This window comes from Belonocnema kinseyi, chromosome 10 (assembly GCF_010883055.1).
Source record: "Belonocnema kinseyi isolate 2016_QV_RU_SX_M_011 chromosome 10, B_treatae_v1, whole genome shotgun sequence".
Taxonomy (NCBI): domain Eukaryota; kingdom Metazoa; phylum Arthropoda; class Insecta; order Hymenoptera; family Cynipidae; genus Belonocnema; species Belonocnema kinseyi.
The window spans coordinates 101,806,747-101,824,978 of record NC_046666.1 but is presented as its reverse complement, the minus strand read 5'-3'; the positions used below and the strand labels follow the sequence as shown (position 1 = coordinate 101,824,978).

At 35.4% G+C, this 18,232-nt stretch overlaps 1 protein-coding gene across 2 annotated transcripts in view; it reads right to left on the bottom strand.

Moving 5' to 3' along the window:
* LOC117182071 (Down syndrome cell adhesion molecule-like protein Dscam2) overlaps positions 1 to 18,232 on the bottom strand; it is a 292,904-nt gene that overhangs the window by 146,498 nt on the left and 128,174 nt on the right. Inside the window, exons 11-12 of one of the 2 annotated variants that reach the window (XM_033375097.1) lie at positions 16,436 to 16,444; positions 9,937 to 10,060 (exon numbers count right to left, since the gene is read on the bottom strand). The exons of the other annotated variant lie outside the window; for it this stretch is intronic. Of the exons in view, the coding sequence (XP_033230988.1) occupies positions 9,937 to 10,060; positions 16,436 to 16,444 (133 nt within the window). The remainder of the gene's footprint in view (positions 1 to 9,936; positions 10,061 to 16,435; positions 16,445 to 18,232) is intronic. 2 annotated transcript variants of the gene reach the window in all.

Below are 18,232 nucleotides of genomic sequence, written 5' to 3'. Positions count from 1 at the left end.
TTTTGCTGGATCGTCGTATTGATTCCTTTACAGACTGTAACCACCTATCTCACGGTTGTGAGACGTGGTTATGGCTGAAATTTTACCGTGATTTCGCTGGAGAAATCGAAATTCCTTTTCCAAAAATCAGTTGAAGTTTAAGTTTGTGAGTTATACCATGGCGCTCGCTTCAATGCAAGTAACGGTGCGACGCTACGGAGAAAGAGAGGCGGCACTGCGTTTGCATTTCGAGTAAACAAAAAACAGATACTCACGATGCAGACAGAAATGAAAAATTTTGATTACAAAAAGAAAGAAAGTATACAACTTTTGCAGGAATATTTGAACTTAAGTCATACTCGAGGGACACTGACTAGACACTAGCGCTAATGCACCTAGAAAAATCTTACAAGTTAAAAATTACGATAGAAGATTTCGCCAAAAATATTTCAAGCCAGTCAATTCTGGAAAGGCTGGTTTTGTTATAAAAATAAAAAATATCGATGAAAATAAAATTACTCTGAAAAAATTGTTAGGGATCATAGTTTCAAGCTCAACTGTCGTACTTTAGGAAATAAAAAGATTCCGGAGAGTAATAAGAACATAGTAACTTCTGAAGTGACACACTTCTTCAATAGATGAACAATTTTTTGCAATAATTAAGTTCTTCCAGCCTCATGATTTATTTATCAACTATTTATCAACCATCCCTTGCAGATACACAGATTTAAGTTTACTTGGAGGGATTTTTCTAAGTGCAGTAGTGCTGGTGCTTAGTATGTGTCCCTCTGGTATGACTTTAGTTCAAATATTCCTGCAAAGGTTGTAACCTTTCTTTCTTTTTATAATCTAACTTTTGCCTTTCTGTCTGTATCGTGAGTATCTGTTTTTTTTGTACTCGGAATGCAAACGCAGTGCCGCCCCTCTTTCCCCGTAGCATCGCACCGTTACTTATATTGAAGGGAGCGCTGTGGTGAGGATGGTTGCAGAAGAATCGGCGGTCACTACCTCAGCGTTGAATTCATGCTCACGCACGCAAGGCTGGTAATGTGACGCTCCTGATTTGTCCAGCTCAAACATTTTATAAATAACAAACTAAAACTTCAACTGATTTTTGGAAAAGGAATTTTCGATTACTTTTTTGTTTGTTTATACAGCCATATAAGTCGCGACAATTGAGCCTGGAACACCCTGTATACATATATCATCAGTAATTATGGGATGGAGTTTGAAAGTTCTAAAAGTTCGGAAATGACCTTTTCCTGTAAAAAGTGACTTATAGTGACTGTTTCTGAGAGAAAGTGACTTATAGTAACTGCTTCTAAAAAATGTGACTAAAAGGTGATTTGGGGAAAAAAGTGACTGAAAGTGACTGAGCGGCAGCCCTGCGGAGATTTTCATAGGATTCCAAAGGATTTCAAAAGATTTCCACAAATTTTAAAGAGTTCCATAGGAATACAAAATATTTCAACGGATTTTGAATTATTTAAAAATAATTTGAATGAATCACTGCGATTTTATGGAATTTTAAGGGATTTCAACAGATTTCTGGATATATAAAAGGATTTCAGTATACTTTAACAAATTTAAAGGCATTTCATAGGATTTCCTCAATTTAGGACCATAAGAACTAGGGGTGTGCTAACATTTTAAAAACACAAACCGGATAGGCTGGGTCAGACCTCAAATTCCCGATCATTTTCGGGAATTTTCGACGAAATTTATGGTAACTGGCCATAAATTACCACAAATTTAGGTAATTTTTTTAAAATGTTTAATTATACTTTTGGACCATTTCAGGTTTTCGTTATAGCTTGAATGTTACAGTTTGCAGGTAGGACTGTGAACCCCACTCGACCCGGTGTCATTTTGATGTCATTCCAAATTTTCAATTCGAGATTCTATTTTGTATGGACGTGAGTTGTCGTGAAAATATGAGGAAGCGGGTAAGTATGATATGGTCTTAAAGGAATTTAAAAGGATTTGTAATATTATCTCAACCGAATTTAAATGAACTTAAAGCGTTTCAAAAACTTTAACGGGATTTCAAGGACATTGCATTAATTTAACGTTATTTAATAGGACTTATGAAGACTTTAATGGATTTACTGGACAGTATATACAGGATGTTGAGATTGGCAACCCTATGATTTCATTATACAAATTTTAATATTCAAAGTAAAAATGTAGCTTCCAGATTAATCAAGGTCATTAATCCTATAGGTTATCCCGAAAATAAAAGTGTCTGCTAGGTTTTAAATTTTACCAAAATAATGGTACAATATACCCTTGAGCAGGATATCTGGGTTACGAGCTCTTCCACATTTCCTAAACATCAATTAATGCGATCGTCGTTTGAAAATTTTGGTGCCTTTACTTCCACTGGTTCTGAACGCATAGAGAACACCTTACACATTCTCTAGACTTTCTTAACCAGAAAATCCGAAATATTGTAATGTAATATTCATAACCCAATATAATTTTTAGAATTACCTAAAAGATGGAACAGGATACCCTTGAGCAGGACATCCTAATGTTATTGTTTGTGCAGCCTCGCGTAAAAACGAGTTAATACGGTTGTCAGTCGAAAATTTAGGTCCCTTTACTCCAACCGGTTCTAAAAACAAGGTAATTTGATTCCACAATAACCTAATCGGGGGCAAACTAGTTCTAGTCACTGGAATTTATATTGATACGCAGATCATAGTTTGTGGAAGTGTCTAAAAAAATTAGACTTTCCATACAGCTCATGTTAATATTTAAAAGACATTACTAAAAATATATAGTGCCATTTTATTTACCCTTGTGAATACATACTGACAGAAATACCTTATTATTTACCCTACCTGAATGCTGGTACTGGATAGCCTTGAGCTTGGCATGGTATCTCGAACTCAATAGAACTTGTAATCTGTAGCCACCGCTTGGCATCACCAGAAATCGAAGGAGTCTTACTACCAACTGGTTCTTTTAAAGGAAACAGAATTAAACTAACCCCTTACATTGAAGCATGCCAACATTACACCCAATCCTGCAATCTGCGCTTAACAGTGATTATAATCGTGGAAATTTGAAATGGTAAGCTTCTTGAGAGTTGATTATGTTATGGATTTATTGGTAATCAAATGGAATAATAAAACGCTTTCTTACATAGCTTCTAACTTATTGTTGTAATGAATAAAAAACAATTTATAATAACGCCCGGAAATTCGTTCGAATCCACGCAAAAATGAATCAATTTTTTCATTAAAAAAATAATTATTATTAAGAGGTTGCGCAGGCCACAGAATACAAATAAAATATTACTTTTCAAATATCACCCCCGTAAGTCTGTTTTATATGGTCCCAAAGAACAATATGAGTGAAAAAATGGTTTTGCGAGATTTTGGCCTTAATTATGATTTTGTCATGCTTCTGAAAAAAATGCCACTGAAAAAAATGCTTCAGAAAGGCTTCTGATAGATTTAGCGGAGGTGAGGTAGGGTTTGGTAAAATAGGGAAAGTAAGGTTAGTTTGACAAGGATTCAGGCGAATTTGTGGACAGAAGTTTGGGACTTTCAAAAGGGTCAAGGGTGGTTCTCGTATGGTCAAGGAATGTTAAGGGGTGGAAAATAGTGTATGTAAGGGCTGATAAGAGGGGAATAAAATAAAATAAAGGAAAATATAGGGTGATAGGCGTAAACAGAGTTCTGAGACATCTGTCGGTTGCAAAAGGTGCTGTATGGAGAAGACCCCGTTACTGATAGAAGAGCAGGAAGGGTCTTAGCCTGAGTGCTGGTAGTGAGTTAGACGGTGAAGCATCTTTTTAGACGTTACTGCATGAAAGCGAGCAATAGAGAGTCTAGCACAAGTTAGGGGGAAGATCTCTTGCTACAGAAGAGGAATAGTAAAGAGAGCCAAGAGAAAATTCATGTACAGAATCCTTTCAAGAGAATCAGTAGGACACGTAGGTCACGTAAAACATGGAAGGACATTCGGAAAAAGAGGCAGTGGGGATGCTAATAGATGAGATAACAGGATTGAAAGAAGACGTAAGGGAAACTAAACAGCACATGGAAGGTATCAGGGAGGACATGAGGATTAGAGATTCTAAATGGGAATAGAATGAAAGAGCTGAGGGAAAAAGTATAAGGGTCAGGGAAAGTAGCGGTATCGGTAAGTAAGGAAAAACAAAGTGGAAGTTAAACAGGTTTTAGAGGAAATTATGGTGTGGAAGGAAAGAACGGAAAAAAGGCTAGAAAAGATAGAGGGTAGGTCAGGCGTGAAAGTAGCTGGCAGGACGGAGGACGAGCAGAAAGAGAAAATTTGGGAGAGAGTAGGGCGTGGTAGAGCTTTTACATTGCATGGGGGGCGGGGGTAGGGCAAGGTAGGTAAAGTTCGGCTGGAGGGGAAAAAGAGGAATGAAGTGGCGTTCGTGGAATTGGAGGGCTAGGAGGAAAACTTGGTGGTAATGCGATTTAAAAATAGGATAAATAATATAAGTGAAAGGGTGCGTGCAAAAGCAGATATTTTGGAAGAAAAGGAAAGGAATGGTAAGGGCATGGTGGGATAGGCAATGAAAAAAGTTGAAAAGGAAGGCAAAAAGGAAGTACAAAAAGTAGAAAGAGGGAACTGAGAAAAGGGAGGAGTACGTAGAAATGAGAAAGAATTTCAGATTGATGTGTAAGAATAAAGAACGGGAAAAGGGGAAAGATCTGGAAGAGTTGAGACGCCTTAAGACGGAAGGGGACGTGTGGAAGATAATAAATAGATTTAGGAAGCGTAGAGTGAGGATAAGCGAGAAGATGAAGAGTGAGGAGTGAAGTAAGTTTTCTAAATAATCGTTTCGGGGCTCAGATTCACGAAAGGGAGATGGTGGAAGTAGAAGAACGAGGGAAGCCAAGATGGAGGGGTTGAATGACGAGGAAATACAAACACAGATAGGGAAGTTAAGAAGGTCGAAGGCAGCAGGACTGGACGGGATTGAGAACGCAACATGGCTGTTAAGTACACAAGAGGTAAGGGAAAGGCTGAAGGAGGAAGTGAAGAAAGTATGGAGGGGTGAGGGATTCCCAGAACGATGGAGAGAGGGTTTAATAGTGCCATTGTATAAGAAAGGATATAGGGATAGGAAGGAAAATTACAGAAGGATTAAGCTAATGAATACAGCGTACAAAGCATACGCGATGGTGTTGGCCAAGAACCTGCGGAAGTATGTCGAGGGAAAAGAAATATTGCCTGAGACGGAGGTGGGCTTTAGGGCGAGTAGGAACTCTATCGACAACATCTACGTTCTGCAGCACGTGGTGGACTGGAAATTAGTGAAGAAGAGGTTAAGAGTGTAAGCTTTTTTGTGGATCTTTCAGGCGGGTTTGCTTCGGTGGATAGAGGGAGGTTGTGGGAGCCGACGGAGGAGAGCGAAGTGGAGAGAGAGGCCTGCTGGAGAGGGTAAGGGATGTATGTGAAGAGACGAAAGATAGGGTGAGAGAAGGGCAGGGAATTTCGGAGGGTTTCTGGATAAATGGGGGTTGAGGCAAGGATGTCCGCTTAGCCAAACTCTTTTTTTCATTTTAATTGCAGATATGGAAAGCAAGCTAGCGGTCAGAGCGGTAGGAGGAGTTAGGATGGGAGGGGTTAGGGTATGGTTACTCGCGCATGCAAATAATATATTGCTGCTAGCAAAGAGCGAGAAGGCCTTAAAGGCGATTATGAAGAGGTTGATACGGAACCTTGATAAGAATAGGTTAGAACTGAATGCGGAAAAGTAAAGGGTTATGGTGTTCAACAAAAGAGGTCAGAGATAAGGGAGGTGAGTGAAAGTTGCAGGGAAAGGCGGTGCAGGAAATGCAAGAGTTTATGTACCATTTAATTTTTCGTGATTCTTCCTTTTTCTAACAAAAATTTTTAATTATGTGTGCATTTTTATACATCAAATATGAAGTAAAAAAGTTTATATAAACTTTTGTGTCAAATGAAAACTAGGTCTTCTATAAAGGTTTTCGTGGCACAAATAGGGCTCCAAAAACTTCTATAAGAGATATATAGAATACACAGTTTTCGTTTGACGTGCAAGGTTATGGAAACTCGTTTACTAGTTATTTTATTTCTAAAAAAGTCCACATAATACAAATTTTTCATCAGAAAAAAATCTTCAAAAATTAGAATTTCAATTTTCGAAAAAGGGGCTCAATATTTTTATTTTTAATTTCTTACTTGAAATATTCGGGCAACAGCGGAGAATAAAATCCTGAAAAGAACTGGCGTCGAGGAAGGAGATTAGGTTACAGTTGGTTGAGGCTCACCCTTCCATACTTGCTTCAGCAGCTTTGTACCTACATGCGGTCACGAACTAATGCGTGAGAAGAGGGCACGTCACGTTTGCCCACTCACTAAAGAGTGATTGCTATTACAGGCCTGGCACTTACGGTGCCGTTGCTCCTGCCAGATTCGAAAAAGTTTTCCACGGCAGTTCGGCTCTGTTATTATTTCTTTGTGTTAACTATATACTTTTTCATTTTAATTACTTTTTAGTGCACATGTACGAAAAATAAATAATCTTCCTGCCAAATCTCTGTCTTCTATATAGAATTCCTCCCATTACAAATGTTTATAAATATGGATTTAAATATAATTTTAGAAGCACTTAAAAAAAAGGTTGTATAAAATAAATAAATCTAATGTTAGAATAAATATTATGGAGAAAAGAGGAGGAGAATCAAAAAAATGGTGCTAATATATATTTTTCAAAGTGACAGTTGCATGAAAGCGTTCGCTTCAAAATGAAATTTCTTTCTTTGTATTTTGAAGTTATCTTTAAACTTTATGAAGAAATTTAATTATAAAAATTTTAAATTACGCAAAAAGATCCATGGGGAGCGTTCACATATTACGTGACGTTCTAAAGTGGAGAGGGGCAGTCTGCCCTAACGTCAAAAAGTGTCATATGGGAGAGGGGTCGCAAAGGTTTTCTGAACGCGTGATTTCTCTGATAACAAAAAAATAATATTTAAATCCGTGTCAATACATTACAGATAAATATTACCAACGCATATTTAGTGGCTTATAAGGCTGCTGTACAAGTAGATAACTTTTAAGTTAATCTGCCGTCAAAGTTAATCTTTAAATTATTTCAATGTTCTCAAATGAAAAAAATGTCTAAAGTATTTCATTACAAATATTCTCATACTAGTACCAAAAAAATTAAACTCATTATTTATTGTGTGAATAATGTGTGCATATTGAACCATTTTATAAGAATGCTAACATTCTTTATTGTATTATTATAATTTATTACTAGGCACTGTTAAACGCAGGCTGCAGGTGGAATGTAAAATAAATATAAATATCAGCATTCACAGATAAAAACATATTGAGTTATTCATTAACGTGGATTGGCGCTGAGAATTACCTGAATGTTGGAACAGGGTGGCCCTGCCCTTGACAAGGAATTACGATGTTAACGCCAGATCGTCTTTCCATTAAACTTCCTTTCTCGCCAAAGACCGATGGTGCCTTACTTCCCACGGGTTCTATCGGTAGAAGACCCAGTCGTCAAACAAAACAGGCAACCAGAAAATTATCTAATTACTAAAATACTTTTTAAAAGAAGGAAAATTGTATCAAGTGTCGAAAGACGATAGAATCCTATATGCAAACCCACCTTTGAATTTTCCAATCTATAAAAAACTTTAGAAGCTTGGTCTTATCATTATATATACGTAAAAGTTGGAACTGGGTACCCTTGTCAGGACACAACAAACTAATGTGTTGACCCAGGACTCTGTCGAAATAGACTTTCTTCTCGTCATTGGAAAACTTTGGAGACTTTGCAGTGATGGATTCTGTGTTAGAAGAAAAGTGAGTACAACATTAAGGTGGTGGCGATGTGTTATAGCCAACTGTGATATATATGTCAGCTAGTTTGCCTGAGTGGTGAAAAACGAACCAGACTATCCAGCGTTCATGTCATTACCCAGAAAAGAAACTAACTTTAACAAACTATAGAGTAAAAGACGAGAGCTAACAGAATCCTGTGTTGAAGTATCTTCTTTTATAGATACGAAATTGATTAGTAATCAACGCTAAATACTCAACTGCTCAATCTTATTACGGACAATCATAGATAAGAAATCCAGTTATTAGGGGCTAAATAATCAGAAGGAACAATTCGCTGTACTGACCTAATCTGGTGGAAACTAGAACGTAAGTAATTCTAAACAAAATAGCTTATAGATGTATGACACGATACGAAACTTCTTTCGATTCTTATACTTGTAAATATACGAAATTGCGTAGTAATAATCAACTCTGAATGCCCCATTGCTCAATCTTATAACGGACAATGATAAAAAAGAAATCCAGTTCTTAGGGGCTAAATAATTAGAATGAATAATTTGCTCACCTGACCCAATCTGGTGTAAAGTGGAACGCAAGTCATCCCGAAGAAAAAAAAGCTTATAGATGTATGACACGACATACAACTTCTCTCGATTCGTATAGTTTTAAATATACGAAATTGATTAGTAATCAACGTTGAATACCCCATTGCTCAATCTTATTACGAAGAATGATAGACAAGAAATCCAATTCTTAGGGTTAAATAATCAGAAGGAATAACTCACTATCTCGATTCAATATGTTGGTGACTGAAACGTGTCATCCTGAAGAAAAAAAAGCTTATATATGCATGAGACGACAGAAAACTTCTTTTGATTCCTATAGTTTTAAATATGCGAAATTGATTAGTAATAACCAACGTTGAATTCGCCATTGCTCTATCTTATTACGGACAATGATAGAGAAGAAGTCCAGTTCTCAGCGGCAAAATAATCAGAAGAAATAATTCGCTGTCCTGACCAATCTGGTGGAAACTAGAACGTAAATCGTTCCGAAGAAAAAAATATAAAGCTTATAGATGTTTGGCGTGATATACAACTTTTTTTATTCTTCTAATTTTAAATACACGAAATTTATTAGTAAATAACGCTGCATGTTCCATTCCTCAAACTTATTACGGACAATGATACACAAAGAATCCAGCTCTTAGAGACTTAATAATCAGAACGAATAATTCGAATTCCTGGTTCAATCTGATGGAAATGGTAACGTAAGTCATTCCGAAGAAAAAAAATATAGCTTATAGATCTATGACACGATATACAACTTCTTTCGAATCTTATGGTTTTAAATATAAATATGCAGTTATTTTTACTGTTTGAAGTTAAACTACTAAGCTACTATCTAATTTGTACGATTATGGTTAATAAGATTCATTAAACTTCATGCACAGGCTGTGTGAAATGGCCTCGTGTAGGAGGTATGTTATTGACTATGTGCAATTCCCAATTTGAAATTTAGAAACGACTGACAGCCCACGAGGCGACGACTGCAGAATTAACGGTGATGTCTTTTGAATGAGACCTCTCTGGCTACGCGTATAAACAGTAAAATTATAAAAATGGTTTGTTTAAAGTAGACTTAAAAAAGTTTATAAATTCGAGGTTAAGTAGAATTGCAGCAAATACCGCTTGAAATCCTGTTTTAATTACCATATCCATTTTCATGTTAAAGTCACTACACTTGTGGCCCTTTGAAAACCGGCATAAATATACGAACGAGATAAAGAGCGAGTATAGTCTGCTAGTAAGTAACAACGCTGAACAGAGCCTCCAAACCAGTCTACCGGCTCACTTATTCAATTTACGTAAATTTAAATATGCCCGCCCTCATGAAACTGCAATCTTCTTATTATATTTCGAATTCATGTTGTGCGTCTTTTACAGAAACAGTTTTAGTTTTCATTGCGTCAGATCTTTAAACAAAAAAAAATCACACATTTTTGCATAAGGCGCCATGCTTTTGTACATCAACGTTAGTTCATAGTTGGCCATTACTGGGCTACCGTCTAAGCACATAGTCAATAGCCTATTAAGACTTCAAGTGCTACCCAGTTATGAGCAGCATCAACCATTTAAGTACCTGTTTACGGGAATGGGATGTGCCTGTGCATTACACTGAAGACTGATGTCTGTGCCTGTTCTTCTGAGCAACAGGGAGAGTTTTGCGTCGGCGGCAAGCGCCGGACCTTTACTCCCCACGGGTTCTTTATCATGAATACAAAAAGTTAGATGTTCAGAAAAATTGTTAACAGAATGGGGATAAAAACGCTTTGAACCAATAGAATTTATTTTTGTTGAGACAGGGTACCCTTTTCAAAGAGAAAACTACCATTAAAATAGAATCACAATCGAGCATTTCAGTGAAAATTCATGTTTGATCGTGGCCTGCTATGATATCAGTCTGTCACTTATTTCACCAACATTCATTTGAACAAATTTCTATTCTTCGCTGCATTTCCGCCAGTTTCTTCAAGTTTAATTTTTCCGAATTACTGCTGGACATATTTTTTATTTTAATTTTGAATGAGAAATGTAACATAATATTTTTATTATTCCGAATTACCATTTTCCCTATGTTTAAGTTTGCCAAAATACTATTGGGCATCATTTTTATTTTTCCGAATTGCCATTTGTAACAATTTTTGTTTATCTGAATTATTATGTGACATAATTTTCATTCATACGATTAGGCACTTATTATAACATTGAATTATATCCCTTATTTATAAAAATCATTTACTTTGTAATGCCCACTTCGCCTAATCGGTATGTAACAGGTGAGTAATATGAATTGAAGTTCCTTCCAAGTTTCGGCCCTCAGCTGATGAGAAAAAAACACAGTTCATATGGCCTTTTCCTTCAGGTGTTACCCTAATCTAAGAGCTGGTGACGTTTTTCGCCAAGTTGGAATATAAGACCAAGTTATTGGCGAATATAGCTTGGAAACGACAAAAAAAAGGCATTGTTACACAATCTGAGAGAAATTTGACATGACTTGAATCAAAAGTGACGTTTATTATATGAGGTGAAAAGGCCCGCAAGCGGGAAAAAGCCACAAAATCTGATAATTTATTTTATGAGAGAAACGTAAAGAAGAAGAGTGGGAAGAGGTAGAGGGGTCGAAAAATGAAATTCGTTGTTAGACTCATTTCATGAGAAAGTCTTTTGGCACCGCGTGCCTGCAAAGCGGATCAAAATCATATTTCCCGAGAGAGGAGATATGTTCATAAGGTGATAGTGATGCTGATTCATAGAATTTAGTGGCGGTTTCTTTGATACACTCTGAAATATAAGGTAATTGAAATTCTCTGTGAAGGACAGAGTTCTTGGTACACATAGGGGTTTTCGTGATGCGTCTGAGGAATTTATTTTGTATAATTTGAATGTGATTGATGTTACATTTTGACGCATCGCCCCAAATTGTACAGGCGTAGATTATGATTGGTCCGATAAACATTTTGTAAACTAGGATTCAAGTGTCTATTAATGTTAGGGCTTAAACGCGAAATAACCCCGAGAGCTTTCCCTTTAGTTTCATGGATATGCTGTTTCCAATCAAGATGTTTATGGAGTTTACCCCCTAGGTATTTCACGGAATTTTTCATTCTATTGATTTATTAAACATTTTGGGTGGATCTATTTTGACAGGCTTTCTGACTGAGAAAAGAATTGATTCTGACTTTGCTACATTAATTTTTATTCTCCAAAGCTTAGCCCATGCCGCAATGATTTCAAGAGCTTTGTTAAGGAATTTTAAGATTTTCGAAACTGACCAAGAGGAAGTGTATAGTGCGGTGTCGTCTGTATATAATTCAATTGTAACTTCCGGGACCTCAGGGATGTCGTTCACGTAGATAATAAAGAACACCGGACCTACGACGCTGCCTTGGGACACACCCGCTCGAATGGGCTTCTCTTTTGAAAGTGTCTGGCCAATTTTAACTGAGAATTTTCTGTTAGAAAGATAAGAGTTTATAAAGAGGATGATTCCTCTTGGAAAATTGTAATTTATTAATTTTCTGAACAGTCCCACATGCCAGACACTATCAAAAGCTTTTTCTACATCAAGGAAAACAGCTTCATTGTATTTTCTTCGATTAAAATTTAAGCTAATGGCTTCGGTAAGCTTGAGCATCATGTACTACGTACCTTTTTTAAAGCCGTATTGTTGTGATTTAAGAATGCTATTTTCCTTGAGGTGAAAGTTTACGCGAGTCAGTATCATTTTTTCAAAGATTTTGCTCATTGTATTAAGAAGACTAATGGGCCTGTAACTGGTAGGATGATATGGATCCTTGCCTTTTTTCTGAAAAACTAATATGTGAGCTATTTTCCATGAGTTAGGAAACTAGCTTAGTTGAATACAGGCATTGAAGATATTAGCGAGGAGGGTGAGACAAGAAATCTGAAGTTTTTTTAGGACTAAGTTTGAAATTCAATCAGGACCGGGAGCTTTGTTATTTTTAGTAGTTTTAATTTGTTTTGTTAATTCCTTATGGGTTATTTTCTTCAAATTGTCGGTGCTTGGGATTCTAAGAAAATCGGGGACAATTTATTCACATTCCGCAATGTGCTGAGGGTCGGAAGGTTTGTTATGTGGAGCGAAGATACTTTCATCATTTGCCGCTAGGAGATTTGCTTTATCGGTGGAAGAGAGCGTGGTGGTGGTTAATAATGTTCTTAAGGATACAGCTTTTAGTTTTTTGGTGTTTACGGCAGAGTTTATTGCGAGTGTGGATAAGGTCTTCAATCTTAGGACTGAGAAGTGGATCGTATTTGTTAATGATAGTTTGAGGAACTGAACTGTGAATGGCAGTTTTTATGCTTGCGGTGAAATTGGTTATGGCGTCTTAAATGTGGGAAGTGATTGTCATTGAAGGTTGAAAGTTAACATTTATTTCGAGGGTCATGTTGAACGCTTTACAAAGACTGGACGATGATCTGAGTCAAGCTCATCTATAGTGAAAATGTCGTTGTTGTAAAAGTTATTTTTTGAGATTGCAAAATCAATAAGATCAGATTTATATTTGGTGTTGTTAGGGAAAAAAGTATGCAAGTCTGGTGCTGAGATGGCGAGATTCTTATGATTTATAAATTCAAATAATTGTTTACCGATTTTGTTAGTTGTTCTGATATTCCTGGCTAAGTGTTTAGCATTTAGGTTACCTGCAGCAATTACCGAGGGTGCAAGTTTGAGTATCTTTCTGTAGCCATTTTTTAGAAATTCGCGAGAAGGAGTCTGATAGAGCGAGACTATAGCATATGGATTCCCGTGAATTTTTATTTGTATGGCAGTAGCTTCGAGGGCTTCAAGTTCAGGAATTATTAGTTCATGGTGATCAATATTTTCTCGAATTAAGATTATGGTAACTCTATTTGTGTTATTCCTGTATAATTTGTAGCCAGGAACTAGATTACTGCGTAGGGATTCGCGTAGTAAAGTTTCATTGAGCAAGCAAATGGTAATGTTATTTTTGTAGCGGTATGTGGCTAATTCATGTCTTTTTCTAAGAATACCTTGAGCATTCCAAAAAATTATTTTTAAAGTGTTATTATTGAAGGTGGCCATTTTCGATAACAAGTGATAGTATGTTACTTATAATTCATGCGGCTGAATTAATAGCTTCGGTAATGTTAATTTTTGCTCCCATGATATCGGAGGTTAAGGTTGTAGCTCTTTTTAGTAGATTTACAAGATTTACTTTGATATCCTGAGAGGGATTTTTTTGAATGGGGACAATAGTTGGGGTAATTTTAGCATGGGGATAACACATTGCCAGACTCGATGATTATTAATATAAAAACATAGATTTTCAAGTGAAAGTATAGGGCCTGGCGTTTTGTATTCCATAAAGAATAGTATTCATATTCTTTTGCGAGTCAAAAACACACCCCATAAGTTTCATAAAAAAATTCCTTTTGTCTCTGCATCGTAGATATAGCTAAAAATCTCAAAAAAGAAAGCATTTCTTCAAATTTGAACAGTACACAATTTTTTTTTAAGATTTAAATTATGAATAAAAATAGTTCAAAAAAGGCCGATTTATACCGGTATAGCGATAATTACACTAACACACACACACACACACACAGGGTGTTCCACCACCTGTGGGACAACGGGCAATGGTGAATAGACAATAAAAAAATAAGACAAAAATTCGAATGCAAAAATGTTATGCGATCATTTGTTTAGAAACTACAGAGCAACAAAGTTCCGTGTAGGTGAGACGCCATGCGTAGTGTGAGTGCCGCTTTTGCTGAGACATCGCCAACCTCCCTGGCTCGAACCGGCACTCACACTACGCACGGCGTCACACCTACACGGAACTTTGTTGTTCTGTAGTTTCTAAACAAATGACCGCACAACATTCTTGTATTTGAATTGTTGTCTTATTTTTTTTTTCTATACACCATTGCCCGTTAATATTTGTTTAATAATATTCATAATCAATTAAATCTTTTGAACAAACTTTTGTTTGAATTTAAGGAAGTGCTTCGTTTTTTTTAGATTTTTAACGATGCGGAGACAGAAGGAAAGAAAATTTGTATTGCGATTAGAACTTCGCGAAAACAACTTTTTGTTTTTTCGATACGCCCTAATAGGCAGTGTTCGTAAAACGACGCGGTCCTTCCCTTGTTCCTAGGCTATCCGCTCGGGCCGACACTTTCGAAGAAGATTATGCATTCTCAAATATTATTTTTCAAAGGGTTATCCCTAGAATTGCGGTCTGTCCTTTTATGAACACTGCCGGTGAATAATATCTTGAATGATGTCCAGCTGTATCAGATATTTAAAAATTGTTTACAAATTTCTATAATTAAATTAATTAACCAAAGTTAGATTTTTAGTAAAACTGATATATAGCTATTTCAGATGTGTGTTTTTAAGTGGAAATCTGAAGAAGAAAAAATTTCGATATGAGTTATAAAAAAATAGAGACCATTTGTTAATTATTTAAACAAATGCATAAATTCATCATTTTCAAATAGATTTGTTTCGTTTTTTTAACAGAAAGGACAATAAATATCTTTCTTATAGCTTTCTGTGTCATTCTTTGATTTAAGACAATTAGTGTTTTTTGTTTAGACAAAATTAATTAACAAATGCATACTATTGTCATTTTTCAGTAAAAGAAATTTTTAAATCAACTTCAGATATGTTAAAAACACCTCTTGATATGATACTTAGTTGAAAAAAAAAATAATTTATATTTTTTTAAACAAATTTAATAATCAAATTCATTGTTTTGCATTTTTCAACATATAGATTTGGTTTTTCCAGAGAAATAAATTTCTGATGTCTTGCTAGTAGCTTTCTATAGTTATTTTTTCTTAATACTAAACAATTATTAATTTTTGTTAAAAAATGTAATAAACAAATGCATAATTTGGCCATATTTTAGTAGATAAATTTAGTTTCTTTAACACAATCAATTAAAAGTTTATAACCAATGGGGCTTTACTTAGATATTTTGCTGTTAGACAACAATTCACATTTTTAAAACAAATTACTCTGAGTCCGCTTTTTAATTGAAATACCATATTGTTTTTTATGAAATCGACCAACCTAAGTTGAAAATCCCGAATCTTCTGAATCAAGTCTCTTCTTGGTGTCAGCGGTTCCTTTTCGCCTAGGATACACAGAAGATGCATCATCTGAACCAATTTGGCGAAATCCTCGACCTTCTTCACCATACTCTTGCCTGCCTATTCTGTTCCACTTTGACGCAGAGACTAAAGATAAGATCTTGCTTAAACTAAAGAATATTAAAAATCAAATTAAAATAATAAAGCCAATGATAGTACAAGTAAACGGCAAAACTTACTACGTATAGCGTGAACTGATATGTTGAATGATAGATGGGGAAGTGTGCCAGGTCGTTACTCAAACTTCAGCTTCTTCTAACTTTACTGTGTGTGGATCAAAACCTTCACAAATGAACCAGTTAGAAGCAATATGACTAAAAGAAGAAAAATTGGGTGCATATCAGTACGTGCTCCAAACCTTGCGCACGTGGATTCGCTTTATGGAGTGCGTACTGCCCATTGCATATAGGCTACCATTTCAGCAGTGGGCGTGCACATCGAAGGAGCAGAAAGCAATTCATGATGTCAGAAAACACAATATTCAGAACGAGTTGCACAAACACCTTGGCTTAATCGTAAACAGTGTAAGGCAAGAATCTGTTTCTACAAATGATGGGAATACGGCTAGTAGGTTTTTCGAAAACTTCGAGAACGTAAGTGAGGTTACAGGTATTGATGAGAAACTGATTAAGAGTTTATATATAATTCTGTGAGGTATGGCGTGCAGTGAGGCTCTTGAAATTTAACGCTTTCACCAGCATAGCATTGACACTACAAAAATTTATGTAAAGAATTACAGCTGGTATTATATGCATGTGTGCACAAAGTGCTAATTCATGGTCCACACATAATTGATTCTTTTGTTATACCATTAGGACAATTGACGGAGGAAGCTCAAGAATCAAGAAACAAGGATTTCAAAAGATGCAGAGAACATGACGCAAGAAAATTTTCTCCGACTTCCATAAACGAAGACATACTGCACTTCCTACCAGTTACTGCTGATCCGTACTTGGGAAGTTTTCGATGCGAGTTCCCAAAACATGAGAAACCATTGCTTCCAGAAGCTTAGGCATTTCTCCATTAACTGTTTAACGTCCAAATTTATTAACAGAAAGAATTCATACTGAATTGCGGGTAGATCAATATGTTATAGAAACGCAATTTTATTTGGAGAAACATAAACGAACTTAAGAGTTTTTTAAATACATTATTCATAATTTGGACTGACTTTCATAAATAATTGGAAAAATAATAAACATGTCCTGCCGGATAATACAGTATCATAACAGAGAGACCTTGATTAAAAATGGTAGTCGATTTCATAAAAAACAATATGGTGTTTCCATTAGAAAACGACCTCAGAGTAATTTGTTCAAACAAATAGAAATGATTTTTTTTATACAAGTATCATATCAAGAGGTATTTTTCACATATCTGAAGTAGAAAAAACGAATTCCTTTTAATAAAAAATGACAATATTATGCACTTGTTAATTAATTTTGTTTAAACAGATAATACTAATTGTCTGAAATCAAAGAAACGTAAAAAAAGCTATAAGCAATATATTTATTGTCCTTGCTGTTAAAAATCGAAACAAAGCTATTCGAAAATGACGAATTTATGCATTTGTTTATAGTATTTCTTTGAATAATTAAAAAATGGTCTCTATTTTTTTATAAGTCATATCGAAATTGTCTTCAGATTTTCACTTAAAAACACACATCGAAAGTAGCTGTATATCATTTTTGCTAAAAATCTAATTTTTGATGATTAATTTGTTCATAAAAATTGTAATTTTTTTTAATATCTGATATTACTAGAAATAATTCAAGACAAGTTTCCCCACTAATTCTGTGTACTTTCGCATAAATTGGATGAATTCCTACAAAATAGCATCTTCGAATTTTTTTAAATGAATTGTCATTGTCAAATAAAAAAATTAAACAACTTTTTAAAATATGCATCGACAGCTTTGTTAGGAATTTCATAAACTTTAATACAAAAAATTCAAATTCGGTCGAATAGTTTAGGCTAAATGTTAATTCGTCCAGTGACACCTCATTATGCCCCACTGTTTATCGGTCTGGCGATTGAATAATAATAAACATGGGACATCAATAGTGGTTTCTGGAAGAAAAATGACTCTTATAATATTACATGGAAAGTTCAACTATTCACCTGCCCCAGGTGTCCGAATGCCCCAGGTAGAGCACCTGAAATTTATGCGTTTTGGAGAAGGGTTATTTTCCATATATATTCACCACTACTATCGGCGAGAAAACTATAGGCATCTGCCTTTGAAGCTTAACAATTCAGTCAAAAAAATGATAGCACAACAAAAAAAAAGCTTGAAGAAGTTTATGTAAAAAAAATTTTGTGCTTAGCAGACTGAAAAATGGAAAAAAGTAAGGATTTTCGGGTACATTTAAGAACAGTCAAGTTTAGAGCATTATTTCTTATACAAGGGGCGATGGGAAAAATTTGAACAAATTCATGAATATAAGGAAAACTGTTGTGAACCAGTTGCAGTTGAGAAATTAAAAATATAATAAAAATTGTTGTTTAAAAATACAAAAATGTGCAATTATATTATCTGCAGTTCTAATACAGATATTCAAGCGATTCAAACTGCAAAATGTAATGGATAGGCTCTGTATTTATTTTCAATCACGCGTAAGGATGTGTTAGTCTTATTTTTTGTGAAAATCACGATATTTTTCGACATTTTTTTTTGTTGGAAAACAAGTGACTTCAACAACATTCGGCCAGGGGTCGAAGAATGGCAC